Genomic DNA, 22,500 nt, shown 5'->3' on the forward strand with positions numbered 1-22,500 from the left:
TATATATATATATATATATATATATATATATATATATATGCAAATATAACTGTATGCTCATCTGCATGTCTTAGGCAGGTCTGCAACCCCGCCTTTCCCCATTATCACCCAGCATACAGCACTTCTACTGCAGCAAGGGATTCTGGGAAATGACATGCAAATGAGCACACAGTGTCACTTTTTGCCTGCCTCAATAACCATTTTTAACATGGTTCCCTATAGGCTTAAGCTTGCTGCATGGTCACAGCTTTGAGCACAGCCAGGGTTAAGGTGCATACCCAGAAAATCACCCACAGACAGCTGTTTCGACCTTGATGGGTCTCATCAGTGTGGGGTTGACTTTACTGGGAATGCAAGAGAGGCTATGGGATAGGCTAAACCATAATACTGAGTTAAGTTATGGTGAGTAAAAAAAGTGACAAAAACCCTCCACAGGAAAGCAAATATGCAAATATAACTGTATGCTCATCTGCATGTCTTAGGCAGGTCTGCAACCCCGCCTTTCCCCATTATCACCCAGCATACAGCACTTCTACTGCAGCAAGGGATTCTGGGAAATGACATGCAAATGAGCACACAGTATATATATATATATATATATATATATATATATATATATATATATATATATATATATATATATATATATATATATATATATATATATACTGTATATATATATATATATATACACACACACACACACACACACACACACACACACACACACACACACACACCATACATACAGGTGTGAAAAAGAAAGTACACCCTTTTTGAATTATATGGTTTTACATATTAGAACATAATAACAATCTTCTGTTTCTTAGCAGGTCTAAAAATTAGGTAAATACAAACAACCTCAGATGAACAACAACACATTACATATTACACCGTATCATGATTTATTTTCTTCCCAGGAGTGGACGTCCCAGCAAATTTACCCCAAGGTCAGACCGTGCAATGCTCAGAGAAATTGCAAAAAACCCAAGAGTTACATCTCAGACTCTACAGGCCTCAGTTAGCATGTTAAATGTTAAAGTTCATGACAGTACAATTAGAAAATTACTGAACAAGTATGGTTTGACAGAAAGAGACAAGCGACAGGGTACCTTTGGTGGTAACATATAACCCACACCTAGAAGCCCCACGCACGATCGCCAAGGAACTACGACCCATTCTCCAAGAAGATACAAAACTGTAACAGGTCTTCCCTGAAACACCCTTAATATCATACAGGCAACCTCAATCTCAAGAAAATTATTGTGAGGAGTAAAGTATTCAACAGTACAACTGAATGCGGGACAAGACCATGCCAGGATGCAAGATGCAAAACCTGTGCAATGCTCCACACAGCGGGCACAATACAAATACCACACAGGAATCTGGAGTAAAAAAATCAGAGGAAGGTTCACCTGTTCCTCCAGAAATGTTGTGTACTACATCAGGTGCATGAAATGACCAGGGGCCTGCTACTACATAGGTGAGACGGGACAGGGGCTAAACAAGAGAATGAATCTACATCGCCACAGCATCACACGCGGAACAAGACAGTCCTGTCGGCGAACATTTCTCTGACTATGGCCATAAGATGAACTATCTGAAGGTGGCCATACTCAAAAGTAGATATACCAAAGAAAGAAAGTACTCAGTTTAAGTTACCACTCAAGAATCAGTAATGATGAATGTCAATATTAAAAATAATCTTTATTAGAATACAAATAATTAAAATAAATGGTGCAATGAAATGAGTAAAAAGGGAGCAAAAATTAAGGGTAGCAATCTACTATAATTAGTATAGTTTAGATTGCCACTCAGAGAGAATTTCAGTATACCACAAGGGTTGAACACTATGATTTCAATGATATAGAACACAAACTATACCGTAGGAGAGCTACTTAGGGGACTGTAACATTACTATTTAAACTACAGTTCCAAGCTCCTATAGGAAATGAACCCTTCATTTTTGCTCCCTTTTTACTCATTTCATTGCACCATTTATTTTAATTATATGTACTCTAATAAAGATTATTTTTAATATTGACACTCCTCATTACTGATACTTGAGTGCTAACTTAAACTGAGTACTTTCTTTCTTTTGTAGATCTATTGCACATTTCTCAGTACAGCACCGTATCTACATTACTAACTATACACTATTAGCTGAGCAGGGGTTCCCTACTACTTTCCCTTTTCCCACCCCCCTCATACCCGCGGTATATACATACTCAAAAGTAATCTTAGAACACCGAAAGAGAGTCGGTTGCATGAATACAAATTTTTGCAACTGTTCGGGACACTTGGCAGCGGCATAAACCGAGACCGCAGTTTCATGAGTAACTACTGACATGAGAACTCTCTTCCCATGAGTGTTAAAGGCCATGTCTATACTTACTGCGCAATATGAATGCACACACAGCTGTCTCTTACACATACATATGTACAATGTAATTGTATCCCTATATACCAATAGGGAACACATAATAACTACACACATTAATAGTAATGCAACACCCTCTTACATTTCTACAACTACCCACACCATTGGAACACACTCCCCTACACACACCTTTTGTAAAGCGCTGTACACACTGTGGGCACTTTATAAATTTATATATATTCTCTCTCGCTCTCTCTCTCTCTCTCTCTCTCTCTCTCTCACACATCACTAACATTCAGGGACCATTTAACACCTTAAGTCATAAATTGCATACTGCACAGGGGGGAGGGATATGCTTCAGTCAGATATATTCCAGGATGCACCATTTTTAAGTAACCCCTTTTTTGCTTTATCCAATGTAACATCGGCAGAAGGAGATCAGTGTATCTCGAAAGCTTGTACAAATAAAAGCATTTAATTAGCCACAGAACGGTATTGTCTATTCATTTTTGATTATTAAGCTCGGCTAACACGGTATAGATACAGAGTATATATATATATATATATATATATATATATATATATATATATATATATATATATATATATATATATATATACACAGTATATATATATATTTTTTTTTTTTGGGAGGGCTGAAGTCCCTCTCAGTTCCCTTGTACCACGTTATCAGTAAATTATTTCTATTTATCATATTGTGGAGTGCTGCATAACACACATACTTTTTTATTATTTTTCCCCAATGGCTTTTTCATATTCAACACAACTGATAAATATTCCTATTATACATATTTTTTAAAACACTTTTATGCTCCACGGGCACCCTGTGATGTGTAGCACTCACATTCATTGTTGTTCTGGGTATTGGAGAAAAAAATAACCCACTCCTGAAAAATTACAAATATCCCTGGTTTTAGAAGCCATGCTTCTAATTCACTTTAACACAACCCACGCTTCTTCCGTACAAACAGGAAAATGTTGTTGTAATAAAGTAAAAGCATCTAAATCGAAAAATGCATTTAAAAACAAAAATAATGGTTTCTACTGCTGTGCAATGATGTAGCACTAACGTTGCAAAGAGGATAAATGGAGTGTGCGCGGAAATGCATTTTTCCTCTGAAAGGATCTGCGTCTAAAACATGAAATTATTTTTTTATTTTTTTTTAACTCCTCCAGTGCAAGACAGGCCTATAATTGATTGTATAAAGGAAACCGCCATAAACGTATAGACATTTGTATTGTAATTTTATAGCACTTCATGTGAAGTGTAACCATGATTTTGCAATAGAAATGAAAAGATCTGTATTTTAACTATAACAGCTGTTTACATCCCCCTGTTCTGAAAACCACTGCATACATGGGTTGCTATTACAGGATTGTGTACACACACACACACACGTGTATATTTGTATACACACACACACACACACACACACACACACACACACACACACACACACACACACACACACACACACACACACACACACACACACACACACACACACACACACACACACACACACACACACACACACACAAACTAGTTAAGTTATGGTGGGTAAAGAAAGTGAGAAAAAAAACTCCACAGTAAAGCATATAGCAAATGGAAATATTACTGTGTGCTCATTTGCATGTCTTAGACAGGTCTGCCATTATCGCCCAGCATACAGTGCTTCCACTGCAGCAAGGGATTCTGGGAAATTACATGCAAATGAGCCCACAGTGCCACCTTAGCACAGCCTGGGTGCTGAATATATATCCCTCCTGCGTCCCCTTACCTCTGGGAGTGTGAGGGGGCCAACGGTAGAGTGCACCGGAGGCTCCGCAGCGGCCCGATTCCACAGGGCACCTCCATCTTGCATCAAATCGCACATGCGCAAGATCCGGTGCATGTGCAGTGTCCCTCCATAGTCAGGTGGCAAGTATTGGAGAGGGCTCCGCGGGGACTACAGCCCCCAGAAGGCCATAGGGTTGAGCATCACGTGGCCACGGCAGCCAATAAGACTCTGAGATTCCCTGCACCACAGATATAGATACAATTTGCACGCTTGGACCACGCTAGTCAGAGCTGGGACAGCAGAGGAGTAGGGTGTGCATGTGCAAGGTGTCAGTGGCCCATGCACAAGGTCAGAGACCCAATGTTAGGCCCCAGCTAGGCTCCGACTCCCCTTAGCTTGTGGTTGCGTCAGGGACTGGCCCATCAGTTAGGGACACGGCCCCTATAGACCCAGGTTGAGGGACACAGCCAGGACGAGGCTGCGGACTGGCGCTTTGGTGGTCTGGGACCAGGCCACCCTCCAGAGTGACTAACCGTGGGACTGCTGGACACCACCCAACGCAGAGGTGGACTCGTCGCTGACAGCATGGGACCATACGGCCTTTGTCTACAGTATGCTTTACCGGGTGCCGGAGCACCCGGCAGGTACAACAAGTGTACCAACTGTACACACGCTAGTGGGGCAGCGCTGTCTCACACACTTGGGTGGGAATTGCTACTTGTGGACACCAGGGTGGTTGGGTGCCCAAGGGCCCCTCGGGACGTTGGGGGACTATCTATCCAGGTGTGGACACAGTGTGGGAAGGTACAGCCGTGCGTGGCCGAGATGGTGGAATTGTACATTGTGATTGTTCTATTGCATACAGTAAAACTGTTACTCTTAGCAGTGTGTGTGTGTTTTATTGCATGGTGTCCTGTAACGGGGTTATCCCACCCACATAATAGAATGCCGTACAGGTGGAATCGCAGCCACCAGACGGATCAGACGCACCCCAGGTTCCCAGCAGCGGAAGCTTGGCCCTCCTGTGAGCCACAGGTAACGCACCACACACATCGTAGCCGCCATATCTCCCAGGGAGTGGGGGAAAGTGCGCTACATATATATATTTTTAAAATTCACACACGGCAACTGGGTTTTGGGGTTCTAAATGAACTGGTGCAAAGGAATGGAAGCAGGCACACGGTCTTTCTAAAGGTGCAGTTTATTGTGCCACCAAAAGTCCAACGTTTCGGCAAATAGATTGCCTTTGGCCTCTCCTTGATAAAGGCAATCTATTTGCCGAAACGTTGGACCTTTGGTGGCACAATAAACTGCACCTTTAGAAAGACCGTGTGCCTGCTTCCATTCCTTTGCTCGAGTACCTCTGGGATGTCTGGACCTCCCTGGATACAGCGCACCGGCAGATAAGTACCCCCCTCCAGCACCTATCAGCGGTGTGCATGTGCTTCTACATATGTCTAAATGAACTGGTCTCACTCACACTGTGCAGCAGCCACTCACTTCGCGCCCGATCCTGCTTTACTAACGCAACATCAAAACAGGATCAGTTACCTGAGGCACCTGTGGCTGGCCTGTCACTCAGAGCTGCTGCGTTTGGTGGGTAATGCTGGAAGTTCTCAGTGAGGGACGGGGCAACGAGAGAGGGGGAGAAAGTGGGATCAGTGAGGGAGGGGGAGAAGAGAGGGGGAACAAGTGGGATCAGTGAAACCCGGGATATCCAGAAAACCTGACCTGTTGGTGGCTCTTGAGGACTGGAGTTGGCTCACCCATGATGTACAGATTTCACACAGTGCCATCAAAAAAAAACATGCATTTGTCCAAATCTCAAATTCCCCTTTATAAATAAGAATTGTTGCAAATGTCTCTTGAAAAAAAAACCTCAGGGTTGCATTTCTTTCACTGAACTACCCTGACTTTCATGTACTTCGAAACCGATCCCTTCCCCTGCCTTTCTACAGAGAACTTTATTCCTTCCTACAAACATCTTGAAATTAATGAGGTCCTATACTGCACTGAACAAATACTACTGGTGGGATTGGAGTGTTTATACAGCTGATGTATCTTGTTTACTTCTAACCTCTATGTTAATGTCCAGGTGAACTAAAAAAAAAAAACCTTTGTTAATATGTAGGGTTTCTTGATACATGGAATTGCCCTGGCTTGCTCCACCACCCACAAACGGGCTACGCCTTCTTGTTTTATTCACAGTTTAATGATTCTTTAAAGCTACTGTCAAAATAGAGGAAAAATCTACAACAACCAACTCGGGGTGACATTTTTACAGGAAAGAATGTGGAAGATAAATGGGCAGTCTTTAAAACATTGTTAGAAAAGCACACTTATCAGTTACCCTTAGATAATAAATATAAAAAAACACAAGTAAAAATACAATATTGGTCTAAACCAATGTGGCCAAATAAACTGGTAGGGGAGGAAATGGAGAGGGACAAGGCGTTTAGATTCTTTAAGCCTGTGGATAGAGGCATCATATCAGAATTATTGTTAGTCTGATGGCAGATATATACCAACGTTAAAATATTTATTTATACACCAACGTAGCCAAGCTTATTGCAACTAGTTGGCGCGCTAACAAGGGTGAAATAATGCAATAGCCCCGCCCCCTTCTTGCGAGCAACTGATTCAAAGCAATGTACCCTGATCGCGTTTGTACGTTGCCATAACGTTGCTACATCTGTAGTGCTTCTCTTCTTATGGAGACTGAGGATTGTGGGAGTGCCATTCCCTTGTATATTTGTAATCACCATCTTCAACAAAGTACTTCACCTTTAGTACAATACAAATCACTCATTTTCTTGCACTGTGCCAGCAAGAAGCATACAACTACAACCCCACCCCCTGCCACAGGGGTTTGAAAGTAAATAAAGAGTATGTAAATAGAGTGTGTATGCCAGGAAGCAATTGCTGCATTTTCTTAAGTATGGTAGAGAAATTAGCATTTCTTCAGAAAGCTCTGACCAGAGGAAATTAATAATACAGGTAAACCCCGTTATAACGCGGTCCTCGGGGTCCACCCCGAGACCACCACGTTAGTAACTCAGTCGCGGGGAAAAAAATGGCCGCCGCATTAGCGCATATTCACCCCGCGGGACAGGAGATGGGAGGGGGGATGCCCCTCCGGTCCCGGCTTCAACCTGTCCCCGCGTGACAGGAGGTGGGAGGGGGGATGCCCCTCCGGTCCCGGCTTCACCTTCTCCTCACCGTTGTCCCCGCTGCCTGCGCAGGAGGAGGGGGGGGGGAGCGGGAGCGGATGTTGGTGCTGGTGTGTGTAAGTGTGTGAGAGTGTGTGAGTGTGTGTAAGTGTCTGTGAGTGTGTGAGAGTGTGTGAGAGTGTCTGTGAGTGTGTGTAAGTGTGTGTAAGGGCACCGACACACACACAGCCCGGGCATACTGCGGGGCACATCCAGGGCACCGACACACACACAGCCCGGGCATACTGCGGGGGCTCATCCAGGGCACTGACACAGGAGCACACAGGCAGTGAGAGGGAGGGGGACACACCGGACGCTCGGACACGAGGAGGGGGGACACAGAGCAGACCCTCGGACACGATGTATTATGTGATCGCCACTATGAAAGGTGAGTGGGGTGGGGGGTAATTACTATGATTTACTATGAATTACCTGCTAATTACATGTTATATACGCAGCACTGGTGGAGGTGGGGGACCATGATACGTTCACCCTTTCCCCTGGCTGTGAGGGGGTTAATGTTGAAGAGGCACCGCAGAGGTTGGGTTACCTTGCTGTGTGTGTGTGTGTGTGTGTGTGTGTGTGTGCAGTGTGCAGTGTGCAGTGTGCAGTGTGCGTCAGTGTGAGTGCAGTGTGTGTCAGTGTGAGCAGTGTGTGTGCAGTGTGTGTGCAGTGTGCAGTGTGTGTGCAGTGTGCAGTGTGTGTGCAGTGTGTGTGCAGTGTGCAGTGTGTGTGCAGTGTGTGTGCAGTGTGAGCAATGAGCAGTGTGTCAGTGTGTGCAGTGTGAGCAATGAGCAGTGTGTGTGCAGTGTGTGTGCAGTGTGTGTCAGTGTGAGCAGTGTGTGCAGTGTGAGCAATGAGCAGTGTGTGTGCAGTGAGCAGTGTGTGTGCAGTGTGTGCAGTGAGAGTGTGTGCAGTGTGTGCAGTGTGTGCAGTGTGCAAAAAAAAAAAAACGGGAGCCACGGGAAAACCGCGTTATAACCGAATCGCGGTATAACGAGGTGCGTTATAACGGGGTTTACCTGTACAATGTGTCAGAGTAAATTTAATCTAAACTGACAAATAACTTTCAAGGTACGATCCAAAGCTTCTCTTAAAAAAAGCTCTGCGAACTTAAAACAGTGGTCAGGAGAGACATTCCTAAGAACTCTGGCAAAATAAACACTTACCCAACGCATTTCATGGATACCCCATTTCTAATTATGTAAGTACTATAAGGAGTTAACAGGAACAGGTTAGAATTAGCCTAATTTAGGAACCACTTAATCAAAATCTATTATGAACAAAGGATATGGGGTATTTTTATTTTTAAAGAGAAAGGAGTTCTGAGTGCCATCAGCTTTTTTTCCTACAAAATTACTTGCATTTTACTGCTCTAGAAAATAGACACATTTCAATTCCTTTGTTGCAACTCCCATATGGCTTTTTTAGCGAGATTCCTACATCGCTTTTCTAATTTGCTTTCAAAGCTTTTCCCAGGAGGAGGAGGAGATTGGCAGTCATATCCAACAGTATCTGTAAACTGTAATAAAAAGCTTCAAATCATTTTCAACTTTTAACAGATGTCAAGCTTTTTAAGTAAATTATGCCACTCGTAGGCTTGTTCAAGCTTTGTGCTCTTAGTTGATTAAAGCGAACATGCAAATAAACAGCGTGCATCGACACATTCAATTCCAGCTTAATGCCAGCATTTTTGAAATAGTACTGGCAGGTTATTCTTGGGCTTTAAACACCAGTCATTGATGTACTGTAGAAACTGCTAGGTATGGTGCAGCTGATCAGCGCTCAGGCCAGCTACTTTGCATTGGTTCTGTAGCACACCGAGTGCTACAAAAAGGAGATGCAAACCTCTCAGTGTCAGAAACTCACAAGGAAATGTACAGAGTTCTCTGTAACACGCGTGGTGTGAATAAACTGTTTTTTAAAAGGGGCGTGTAAAAAACAATTGCCTGTCATTTTAATATGTATTGATTATTTATGTATAATTGTATGTATATAGCGCCAAGAATATACGCAGTGCTTTACAATATTACAATACAATGTAAATACATTACAAACATAGGGGATAAGTGACCCAGATACATTATAAACACAAGGCGAAGGGAGACCCTGCCGCAAAGAGATTACAATCTAAGAAGAAATACACGATTAAAAGTACATGCAGGGAGGTCAAGTGCATCTCGAGTTCGTAGTAGAGGCACAGAAAATCTCATGGGCCGCTGCTTTAAAGAGGTGAATTTTCAGCTGGGCTTTGAATGTGGAAAGTGAAGGCGTTTGACAAATATTTAACGGACGAGCAATCCATATGTAGGGAGAGATTAGTGAAGAGGCAGCAGAGGGTTGTAGAGGTAAAAGGTTCAAAGATGAGACAGCGTTGGGTTGAGCATAAGAGGCTAGTAGGGGGGTAACGAGAGAACAGAGTTGAGATATATGGAGGTGCATTAAAAGAGAGGAGGAGAAATGTGTTGTTTATGTGGAAATAATTAGGACGCCAGCCAAGAGAGCTCACGAGATCGGAAGCAGATATGCGCCTAGAAGAGCAGGAGATGATTCGAGCAGCAGTATTTAGAATGGAATGTAAGGTATGGAGGCCATATAGAAGAATGGTTCAGAAATTGACAGGCGAGAGAACAACGGCATACATTAGTTTGGTAGTGGAACATATGAAGGGGTGTATCAGTGTTTTGCGAAGGAAGAAACGGCAACATTTAGTAACCGGGTTTATATGTGGGGAAAGGGAGGTGTTGAATTTAACCCCTAGGCATCGTGTTCGCAAGTGTGGGTGGATAGCAGTGGTATTGACTAATGAAGAAAGAAACAATGGGGACTGGTTTGGGAGGGAATACGAGGAGCTCTGTCCAATCATGTTAACATGTCTGTTGAGGTGATGAAGGGCCATACAGGCCAAGATTGCCGATAAACACTGAAAATAAATATAATTTTGTCTCATCAGCATAGAGATGATAGCTGAATCCAAAAGGAGTCAAAGATGTCATCCACCTAAAGTGTATATATAAAAGGGCTTAAAACTGAGCCATGAGGTACACCTACAAAGAGTTCCAAAGAGACGCTGAAGGAAAGGTGAGAGGTACAAGGAGAATCAGGAGAGGGCAGTGCCACGGATGCCAAGAGTGAAGAATCTGTAGGAGAAAAGGGTGGTCAATAATATTGAAAGCCGAGGAGAGGTCAAGAAGAATTAGAACTGAGTATTTTCCTTGAGATTTAGCAATCTGGAGGTCATTAGGATACCTTGCCGAGTGCGGTTTCTGATGAGTATAAGCCTGGTTGGAGAGTGTCAAGTACTTTAAAGGAGTTGAGACAGTTATGTGTACGTAAATAAACAATTTGTTCCATCAATTTAGAAGCAAGGGGGAAGTGGGGTCTAATTCAGTGTAGCGCAACCTTTTTTTTAGCCACGACCCTTACATTTTAGTGTCCACTACGCAAATCTTTACATAGACAGATAAGGTGGGAAAAGTAACTGGGACATTGATGGAAATGAACAAGCAGCCATTCGGTATGTATTGTGCCAAGAGCTGAATTCGGCACCCCCTGCCAAGCTTTCATCCGCAGAGGGTCAGAGCAAATCTTTCCAAGAAACACCATTTCTTTTATTTGAACTTGGTGACACTCTTACTTCAAAACATTTCTACCCATTTGTGACACATTTAACCTACAATGGTAGTACGCAAATCCTACCCACTTCCTGAAATCAGATTTGGCAAGCATTATGGGTAATAACTACGCATCCAAGTATGACAAACACTGGCCACATCATTTTATTGCAGGACCCGTGCTGGTTTCTTCCAGCTTATACTTTATACCTTATAGATTATCAGAAAATTATATTTTGAAGTTACCTGTCAAATATAAAAAGCAGCATATTGCCCAAGAAGCTTTAATACAAGCTTCGGAAAGCGGCAAATAGCTCGTTGTGTGTTAGCGGCTTTGTTTTGTGGCTTTCACCAAAATGTGCCTGGTACGTGCTAAACCTACGGCCAATATCTCTTGTCCAATCTATCGCCCGAACTGTCTTTCTTTTAGCACAGACAAGCAGCGAGCTGTAACAAAGCATGAGAGGTTTCTGCCGCCCTCCTCAGAGTACAGACCAAACACTGCATAGAGGAGCCACAGACGCACTCCCTCCACTGAGACTGCTCTTCTGGGTACTTTCATAAAAATTTAGACAACCAAATGCATGAAGGATCAACATTGCACAAATAAGCTTCTTTTATTCTTAAGTTAGTGACAAAGGAATATATTTTCACTCACATTGTTTTCTCATCCTTCTACGTGTAAGAAGAATATTTCGGTTTTCAGTAGTGTGTTCATGTAACCCATTTGGCCGGTTTTACTGGGTGTGCAAAGTCTGTGATGCCTTGGTCAAAGTGACAAATATTCTTCCTGCCTGAGGAAAATACGACTGCAATCTACTGTATTTAGGCAATGTCAGAAATTGCAGAATGTGCCAGTCATTTCAAATAGCTTTCACTTGCAAAACTGAACTTCAACAGAGATCTCAAAAATGAGCATACAGTAATACAGTGTAGAAAGAAAATCTCCATAGCTGACAAAAGGCATATGTACAGCGGAAAGAACAAAATACAGCCTTTTACACCGCAGGTTGAACTTGTCAAGTCATCCAACTCATTAGTGTTGACCATTCACCAATTATGTTAACAGTTCTATTGCCAGAGTATTTTTCTTAGACATGACACAAGCTACATCTATCAGAGCACGCGATCTCCAAGTTCCCGACACCTGCAATCTGTTATACATAATGATTTTAAACACTTTTACCATGTGACACATAGGCGAAATAACTGCTTCAAATCCAAGCTCTTGTGTTGATCATTACACAGACATTCTAAACCCATGGTAAAATATTGCCTTAAAATGTTTTTTTTTTTAAAAGGAATGGATTCATTATGAGAGCTATATAGACAGACATCCAAGATAAAATAATTGAGGTCATCATATTTTCTTCTCAGGAGTCGGTCATCTTGGATTTCAGATGTCATTTCCAGTATGACACTAGATCAGGGGAGGCCATCTCCAGTCCTTAAGGGCCATCAACAGGTGCGGTTTTAAAGATATCCCTGCTTCAGCACAGGTGGCTCAATCATTCTGACTGAGCAACCTGTGCTGAAGCGGGGAAATGCTTAAAACCTGACCTGTTGGTGGCCCTTGAGGTCTGGAGTTGGCCTCCCCTGCACTAGATGGTAGAAGTAGCATTAGGATTGCTAACTCAGGGCTGTTTCAAGAACACCAAAAGCCTGTCATTTTCCTCCCTACTCACATCTTACTCCCCAAATAAAGAAGTATTGTCAGAGTGATCCCCAATGCAGTGTGTGTGTGTGTGTGTGTGTGTGTGTGTGTGTGTGTGTGTGTGTATGTGTGTATATATATATATATATATATATACACACATACATACATACATACATATATATATATATATATATATATATATATATATATATATATATATATATATATGTGCCATTAATGTACATAACACTTCCCCGCAGTAATACATGTGACATAATAGGTATAGACATCATCAGGGGTGAGATGTGGAAGGATCTAACAATGTTTATCAGTGCTCTATTTTCTAAGTAGAAGAAACTTTCAAAAATATTAAACTTGCAGTAACACTTACTATTACTTTATGTCGCATGTGTCTGGTCATGGAGAAATACCAAGCAAGTAAAAAGTATTTATGGTTTAATCTGTTCTTAATAGTTAAAGCCGTGCATTCTAAAGTGATGAAGCTTCAAGGGAAGTCCAATCCTGTTGTGACTCACTTTTCTGCACTGTGACATAAAATCAAAGTGGCTTCTAATGACAGATCTGTGTTACAAAATGCAAGGGTTGTCATGCGGGTCAGTGCGCCCCTACTCGCAACTCTTACCTCATAGCAAGCATCTGCATCCAAGCACTTGTATACATTTTGCTGCATTTCTAACATATCTTGGAGCAGACCTTTCCAATGGCTCTCACTGACTGGAGGTTGTCTACAGAGAAAGAAAATAAAAATGGAAAAAATTAAAAACGTATAAACTCTTCAACAAGGAGATAGAAGCAAAGAAAATGAATCGCTTATTCACATTCTATGGCTAAGGCCCCGCTGCACACGCCGGCGCGCCCGCCTTGCGTACCTCCGCGATCTGTAGGGAGCCGTTTTTAGGCGTGGGGGCGTGGCCAAAACGGGGCGGGTGGGCGCGGCCATGACTAGAGAGGGGCCATGATGCACATTTTTTGATCTGTGTGTGTCCATGTGTGTGTGTGTCCAGCATTGAGGGCTGAGCATGGTAGAGGAAGGATTCACCCCCCTGCCGGCGATCTCCCCTCTTCATTGGCTCCCTGCCACACCACGTGACGCGTCGCCGCACCGGATCGCAATCCTATTGTAGCCCTGCTGGCTGATGCGTCACAGTGCGCAGTGAGCCGGGGAGTGAGGCGCCACTGGACACAGCTAGGCAGGAGGTAAGGGGCTGGTGAGAGGCGCGCACGTCCCGCTGCAGCGGGGACCTAGCCTAAGGCCTGGGACATCGTAGTGTGAGCAAGGCTGAGCCGTGCTGAGCCGCGCTCACACTTGGCACTGAGCCCCTGCAGCCGCAATGAGAGCGGCTTTAGCAGGGGCTCGCGCACACGTCCGCACGCTTGGGGAAGCGTGTCTCAAGAAGTTTTCAAATTTGGCGCTCGCCGGAGCGCAGGGCCGGTCATTGGGCGAACCAGCTCCGTGATGTCACTGGCCCGCCCCCAGACCCTCCCCCGACACGCCCACGGACGGCGCGCTGTGTAAGGCCGCCTCAGCGCGCCTCCGCACTGATAAAATGACTATGTCCCAGGCCTAAGAGAGAACATCTAAGATCTGTTGACCATAATGCCTTTCCTACAACATAATAACTTTCCCATCTCTTCAAAAATCAGAGCCACTTAGGGACAGCTAAAGTTGCAACCTCCACGTAGCAAGAAAACTATTTTTTGTAACCAAGTCTAATTGCTAAACAAGTCTAGCCGAGCTATGCTATTATCAAGCTCTGGCTTCATTTCTTTCATTTAATTTTTTTCCAATTAATTACAAAATTGTATTTTTTAGGGGTCTCTGAGCAGGTCAATGTTTGCCAACCAAGTGTTTTGTTTGCTTTTATCCCACCCTGCCCACATCAAAGAGCAAATAATGATAAAGGGAGAGGATAAGAGGGGACACTGGCCGTGTGGGCACAAACACAGTGACAGCAGCTAAAAGAAATTAAGCATCCACCAAGTCTCAGCTCATCATGTTTACAGACTAACTTAAACATTTGGCGTTGAATTAAGGTTGAAAAAAAAAAAAAAGTTGCCCAGGCATATACAGTACAGGTCACTGGCATTGGTTCAGTTTGTGCATAGGAGAGGAGAGAGAGTACTTAGATCTGCTTAAATGCATTTGAAACACCACAGTCCCAATCATTAGATAACAATCCTATAACAAACAAGGAATAAGAAGAGCAAGAACACTAAATACATGTACACTAAAGGGTTGTGATGGGTAAGACCCAAATGAACTGGAAGATGAAGAAAAAAAACAGACTGCACTACATGACAATGTATTGTTGTAAATGGGGGAAAAGGGATATAAGTGCAACAAAAGATCGTGGTTTGCTGCCCGTTTAAGTCTTTGTGTATCGCTTTGTTTAAAAAATAGCCAGAGAAGACTAGTGTGACCTGAAACCCTTCTATTGGTAGTTATGATACGAAATATAGCAAAGCTCTGGTAATTTGTAAAGTACCGACCATTAAACATATCAATTATAAATCAAATAGCAAACATCTGACTACAATCCCTCAGCCATGTACTACCCTGTGCTTCCAACATCTTTCATGTGACACCAATGAGTTTAGGATCACTGCACCTCATCACCACACTTCAGATCTGTGCACTTTCTTTTATTGCATTGGAGTAAAGCACATGGACAGTGTCCAAGGTCAAAGAATGACACCTATCTCAGGATCACCGTAAATCCCAGTGGCACCGCAGCCTTAAATGTGCAATCACACGTCGTTGAAGTCAACACCAACATTTCTAATACAACGTACTTAACTTTATTTCTGTATTGTGATGCACAAAAGAAAGGCGCATTTAATAAACAATTAGTCAAAAATTAAAGCGCAGATTTATACTGTTGATTAGATACAGGATCAGGCACAAACCTGGTTTTCTTTTGAACAACTGCACCAAATCTTGCAAACTTAATTAACGCATTGCTCTTTTGACTGTCAGTCAAGAGAAATACTGAAACAATAGAGAACTGATAGATAAGGGATTTCCTATACCTTTGGTCAGTATTATGAAAACACCATGTACCATTTATGGTTTCATTTTTCCAGCTAAAACAAAATTCTTCCCAACAATAATCTGTTTTTATCTCCATGTCAGCCTACAAGCGAACCTTTAAACACTTGTCAAAGACCAGATCATGGTAAACAAAGGAAAGATAGGGACATTTTTGTTGATACAAATGAAATAATGGCTAGATTTGAACAGGTAATTACAGCACCCAATCAATAGTCTAATCTACAAGAATGATATCCCATAAAGGAATAGCAGCAGTTCTTTCTGCTGCATTTACACAAGGTCGAAAAAAGACAAATGGCTTCCCAGTGCTTTTAATCACAAATGTACAACCAAGATAATAAATAATGAAGCTGAATTCTAGGCCCAAGATAGTCTACAAAGGACTGCACTTTTGTTTGAAGGTTTGCAGTAATATTGTTGTTTGATGAAAATCAAGTTGCATCACGTGGACAGTGGACAATGTGGGCCAACACTCCATTTAATGCCCGGTACATGTATATCGTCTGCAATGCTCACCATCAGTAAGGAATAGAAAACACACGTTCATGTTGCATGAACATGAAATGAAATCCAAATGAATGTTTACGTTGCTGATGTTTGCTTGAATGTTTAAGCAGCACCTGCACCTTACCCTGTCTTCACTCTTACATCTTTCAAAAACTTGACTTATTCTGTGAACCAATACAGTCATGATTAAGGGCCATGTGAGGCATTTGTAATCCGCATCACTGGAGTCCCCCATAATTATTTTTAAATTGTTTCTCTCTCTGGAAGTGTTTGTTTGGCTGCGGGAAGTAGGGGCCTCAAGAGCATAGACATGCTCATTATAACTAATTCCATTACGGTCATTTCCATGGAAGTAGCTTGTGCACGATATGCTACTTTAACAGTACACACAAAAAAATAAATTACATTATTTCTTGCTCAGAACTGGAACATTGCTTTTAATTGCACTTGTGTCAGATTCTCACACGCTCAACACGGTTTTCTGAAGGCATTACACATGAAGGGAAACATGTTCTTCAGCTAGAAGGACAGAATGTGACACACATTGCGGTTCCCTTACTTGCGTCCTGTGTGCCTGGTCAGTCGGACCATCAGCTTGCTGGCCTCTTCAGCACTGGCCTGCGTCTCCTTCACAAACGCAATTGGTTTCTGAAGTCCATGTTTCTCCAAGATCTCCGACACACTGACAAGAAAATTATGGCAGAATAGCCATCAATACAAAGATCTTAAAGTACCTGCACAAATTATGCTCTTAAAATATAAACATTATAAATATATACACACAGAGCATATATAGAAAAAGCGATATACGTGTGTGTGTGCGTGTTTATACAGCCGGTCCTCGCTTATCCCACGGAATGTGTCCTGCAAACCGCCGTCGGATAACAGACCGTCGGATTGTGCGTCCATGTTAATCCGCGGGGGTGAGTGTCGGATAAGCGTTTCCGACGTCGGATAATGCGTCCAGCGGACCGCATTATGCGGCGTCGAATAAGGCCTTTGATGAAAAGCGGGCCGTCGGATACGTGTGTGTGCGCGTGCGTGTATATATATATATATATATATATATATACACAGTGGTCGACAAATCACCAAAAAATCTACTCGCCACACAAAAAAATCTACTCGCCACCTAGTACCACACGTGTGCTGCTTGGGCCAATAGTAGCTCACCACGATGTTAAATCCACTCGCCCGGGATGAGCAAATGTATAGGTTTGTCGAACACTGTATATATATACGTGATAATTAAATAAAGTTGATGATATATATATATATACAGTATATATCATCAACTTTATTTCATTATCACGTATTGAACTCTGAAATGATCATATAGATTTGTATTTGATTTAGAATCTTAGTGCAACAATATTTTTGCGAGGCTTATTCACATAACAACATATCCCAGAGCGGTTAGAAACCTGTCCCTGATTGTTCGTGCAAAATGTAAGCCTGACCTGCAAAATGGGCTCCATTCTGTACGTCCTGTCATTTCCCAATATCATTTCAATCAAAAATCGACTATTTTACAGAACCAGAATTAAAATACCAACTATCAAAGGGTCCCAGTGTAATGGTGGGACACAGGGCAGGGCCTGGACTTGCAGAAGCAGGGAATCCGCTGTACCGCTGATCGCTGAAGCAGTGTGGGGCTGGGGTGAGAGGAAAGCAATGAAATGCAGGATTTCAAACTCGGAAGAGTTTAATATGCAGGTCCAATGTCAGTGCAAACTTTACATGCGTTTGCTCTTTTAATCCGTCAAAGCTAAGACAATGCACCCATCACACATCTGAATACAATGATGTACAACTATCTTTTAATATAATATAAAACATGACAAATGTGCAGTCCCTGGCGTGGCTGCTCAAACTCTCATCACACATCTCTTTGCACCAGGTAAAGCTCTCCTCGGGCCTTGCCACAGTTTATGAAACAGGGATATTTATGATTTGATACATCGATACCTGTCAGAGTTTATCACTAAATCAAAAGCAGCAGTCCTGGAATATTTCTGTTGCAAATAACCAGCCACCAGCTACAATAAACGGAGTCATAATGCCCATTTCTTTCTCATTTATAGTTTATATTTAAGTTTCAAGGCATAAACAAATTATTAGTAAAACTTTCTTTGCTTCTTTTACCTTTATGTTAAGGATTAGTCCTCAAGAAAACGATATTGTGCTCAGTATGTAATAACTTACATTGACATAAAGGAAAAATTATACAGGAATATTGTCATATATCACATTTCAAGACATGTTGGATCTTTTCTAAGACATTATATATTCAGCAATATATTCAGCACATTTGTTCCACAACAAAAATGCAGCTGACGTTTAACAACAAAATATTGCTGTGAAAAGTGTTGTACTGTATGCAGTGCCATGAATAACAATAAGAAACCTATATTTGCTATATGACAGAGTATATTAAAAGAAAAGGATTAAAAACTCTGGTCTTTACATAGAGCGGTTTCTTTTTTACAAGTGATGACTATAGTTTGCTTTATAGGTTAACTTATGATTGTGTTACCTTTTAGTGAACCAACATGAAAATCCATCAGACATGCTTTTGAACCAGTACCTACTTATTATTTACAGTATTTATAAAATATTTTACCAGGAAGCAATACATTGAGAGTTACCTCTCGTTTTCAAATATGTCCTGGGCATAGAGTTAAATGACAAATGATACATGGTTACAAATACAGTTACATAAGTGAACAGGGTATACATTATATACAAGATATTGCATGCACAGTTAAGATACTACAGTATATATTATGCGCGTATGTATAAATATTGTTCACATTACCAACCTTAGCCTATGCTTGTTTATGTAAGCACTGATATTGTCTACATTATATCTCACATGAAAGGATTACCATCTGTTTGAAATAATGCCTAACGTTCAAAGATTATTTCAAACCAGGCGATAGATAGGATAGATAGGATAGATGAAATGTTCTGCCTGAATTTTGCTGTCACAAAAACTTATGTCAGATAATTGCCTCTCAAACTTCTCATGTTTGTTGTAGGAAGTCAATATTCTTTTCGCCTGGTCCATTCACTGAAATATCTCACATTCTAACTTCTGTTCCATATTATGCATGCTTTTTATGAGGACTAAGGGTAACATCAAAATGACTTTCCTCAGCCATTCCACGAATGGCAACACCTTTTAGGCTTCCAACTTTGGTTCGCTCTCTAAAATATGAAATATTTAACAAATGTAAATTATGTATACCTTTATTTATATTCTCCTTTTCCTATTGTTACTTTAATGTCTGACGCACTTCTTCCCATTGTGTTATGTTATTATGTCACGCGTATTACTGCTGTGAATCGCTATCTACATGGATGGCGCTATACAAATAGATACACATATTGCGTCCACGGTGTACTCAGTGCTTGTAAGTATTGCAAGTATATTGTTTCATTATCACAAATCTTTACATTGTGGAAGAACTTCTTTTGCGGTAAGCATCAATTTCTGCCCATCTGTTAAATACTGTAAATCCCAAAATTGTGACAGAGGTGGAAAAATGTAAAACACTAGACTAAAAGTTGATGAATTTATGGAAGAAGATACAAGACAACGCGTTTTTTGAATTTTTAATCATTACCTTTTATACAGCAGGGTTCAGGGCCGCCAAAAGAAATCGTGGGGCCCAGGATAAACATTTTAGGCATGGCCCCCCCCCCCCCGTGTCACGGTATTGCGAGCCGACCCCCCCATTTCACACCTCACGAGACCCCTCTCTTCTTCCCCCCTCTTCCCATGTATTTCTCTCCATTCCGTCTCACCCCCTCTCACTCTCCCGCCTTGCATGTATTTCTCTCCCCTGCGTCTCACTCATACTCCCTCTTTCCTCATTCACCTCCTCTCCCTCCGTCAAGTACCCCACGCTCACACATTCCCTCCCCCCTCGCACAATTCCCTCACACAAGATATATACCAAAAAACTTCCCACCCCCAAAAACATACAAAAAAATCCTCCCCCCAAATATATACAACCCCCCAAATACATACAAAAAAAAAAACACCTACCCAATACATATAAAAAACAATACATATAAACCCCCATACATACATATATAAATACACACACACACACACACATACACAAAAAAGAAAGAGAAGCGCGTGCCCCATAGTGTGACACTGTAAAATGATTAATGCCAAAATATAAAAATTGAAAGGTAGCACACTCACAAACGGAGCTAGAACATAAACGTGTTAGAGAGGGAATATCTCTAGTTGTTACTCATCTGTAGAGAGTCCGCAAATTAGGTATTTCAGTGAATGGACCAGGTGAAAAGAATATTGACTTCCTAAAACAAACATGAGAAGTTTGAGAGGCAATTAGCTGCCATAAGCTTTTGTGACAGTAAAATTCAGGCAGAACATTTCACTGACCTCTATCTATCTATCTCTCTCTGTTGCCTGGTTTGAAATAATCTTTGAACATTAGGCATCACCTCCTCCTGCTCTTCTCTGGTAGGGCGGACTGTCTCCTCTCCCCGCTCTCCTCCTCCAGCATAGACCGCATCTTCCAGCGGGAACCGCCCGTCGCGATCTCCATAGCTATGGCGACGGAGCTGCCTTGTGGCTTACACCACCCTCACATTGCTGTAGCCCGTGTCCCGCGCAGGGCACGTGCTACGGAGGTGTGCATGGCTCTCACGGGTCAACGTCCTACAAGTATGCGCAGAACGCTTGGCTGGTAGCCATTTTTTTTTCAGACACTTTTTCTTTCCCACGACACGGGCCCCCTGACTCACCGGGCCCGGGACGCCAACCCCGGCAGACCCCCCCTGTTGGCGGCCCTGGCAGGGTTTAACCCTTTGAATGCCACAGACCCTCTGGCACAGTGCAGTCAGGTGTCTGCATGAAAAAGCAAACAGGAAAAAGTGTGCAAATTTCTACCTCTAATGTAAAATTAACCCATCCACCACCTTGGTGTAAAAAATTGAAAAATTACAACCTCTAAGTAGAACACAGGCGTCTGCAGCTATATTGACAGGGATGTGAACACCCCTATAACAACTGAAACACAAAGAAAACGAAAGCGCAGATGCACATAGTGAAGTATGTAAAGTATATATGTATATATTGTTAGGGTAAAATATCTGCGTACATCAAGTCAATTGGTTAACAGCATTTCATGTGCAATACATGAGTTACCAGACGTCGCACAGCCACCGCCAGACCTTAGGAGTTCTCCTTCACTGCCTCCAAGACGCACTGCCACGACACTTGGGGAAAAGACCTCCACTTTAGTCCTGTTAATACGTAGAAAACCTTTGCAGGTCAGGGCCGTCGGGAACCACCGCCTCCTCTGGCTTGCCGCCGAATAGGACACCCCCAGAAGTCGGAGCTTGTTGGTTAGCCGCCAGGTAAGTTTGTCACATGTCCCGTGTGGCTATCACGACTGGCCGCAAAGTAAGGATGGCCGTATAGAGTGATATTTGCGTCACTCCAGCAATGCCGAGTGTAACAGGTTTGCGAAAGAGTCCAATGCTGGATACAGCACACAGATAAATTTCGAGCATATAAATACCCTATGACCATAGCTATCAGCTATGGTCATAGGGTATTTTTATGCTCGAAATTTATTTTTAAACTAACCCTGATGAAGAAGCTAACGCTTCGAAACGCGTTGGATATATTATAAAGCTCTTAATTAACAACTAATATCACTATCTGTGTGCAGTATCCAGCATTGGACTCTTTCGCAAACCTGTTACACTCGGCATTGCTGGAGTGACGCAAATATCACTCTTTACGGCCATCCTTACTTTGCGGCCAGTCGTGATAGCCACACGGGACATGTGACAAACTTACCTGGCGGCTAACCAACAAGCTCCGACTTCTGGGGGTGTCCTATTCGGCGGCAAGCCAGAGGAGGCGGTGGTTCCCGATGGCCCTGACCTGCAAAGGTTTTCTACGTATTAACAGGACTAAAGTGGAGGTCTTTTCCCCAAGTGTCGTGGCAGTGCGTCTTGGAGGCAGTGAAGGAGAACTCCTGAGGTCTGGCGGTGGCTGTGCGACGTCTGGTAACTCATGTATTGCACATGAAATGCTGTTAACCAATTGACTTCATGTACGCAGATATTTTACCCTAACAATATATACATATATACTTTACATACTTCACTATGTGCGTCTGCGCTTTTGTTTTCTTTGTGTTTCAGGTGTCTGCATGAGTCATTTTGCGGAAAACGGAAGAGCTGACCCTCCTCCGTTTCCCC

At 42.4% G+C, this 22,500-nt stretch overlaps 1 protein-coding gene across 2 annotated transcripts in view; it reads right to left on the bottom strand.

Annotated features, from left to right (window-relative positions):
- The window catches only part of NBAS (NBAS subunit of NRZ tethering complex), a 682,881-nt gene that overhangs the window by 453,939 nt on the left and 206,442 nt on the right, over positions 1–22,500 (bottom strand). For both annotated transcript variants that reach the window (XM_075598387.1, XM_075598386.1), the window contains exons 28-29: positions 16,802–16,924; positions 13,306–13,408 (exon numbers count right to left, since the gene is read on the bottom strand). In XM_075598387.1, coding sequence (XP_075454502.1) covers positions 13,306–13,408; positions 16,802–16,924 — 226 coding nt within the window. The remainder of the gene's footprint in view (positions 1–13,305; positions 13,409–16,801; positions 16,925–22,500) is intronic.

Source organism: Ascaphus truei, chromosome 4 (assembly GCF_040206685.1).
Source record: "Ascaphus truei isolate aAscTru1 chromosome 4, aAscTru1.hap1, whole genome shotgun sequence".
Classification (NCBI taxonomy): Eukaryota; Metazoa; Chordata; class Amphibia; order Anura; family Ascaphidae; genus Ascaphus; species Ascaphus truei.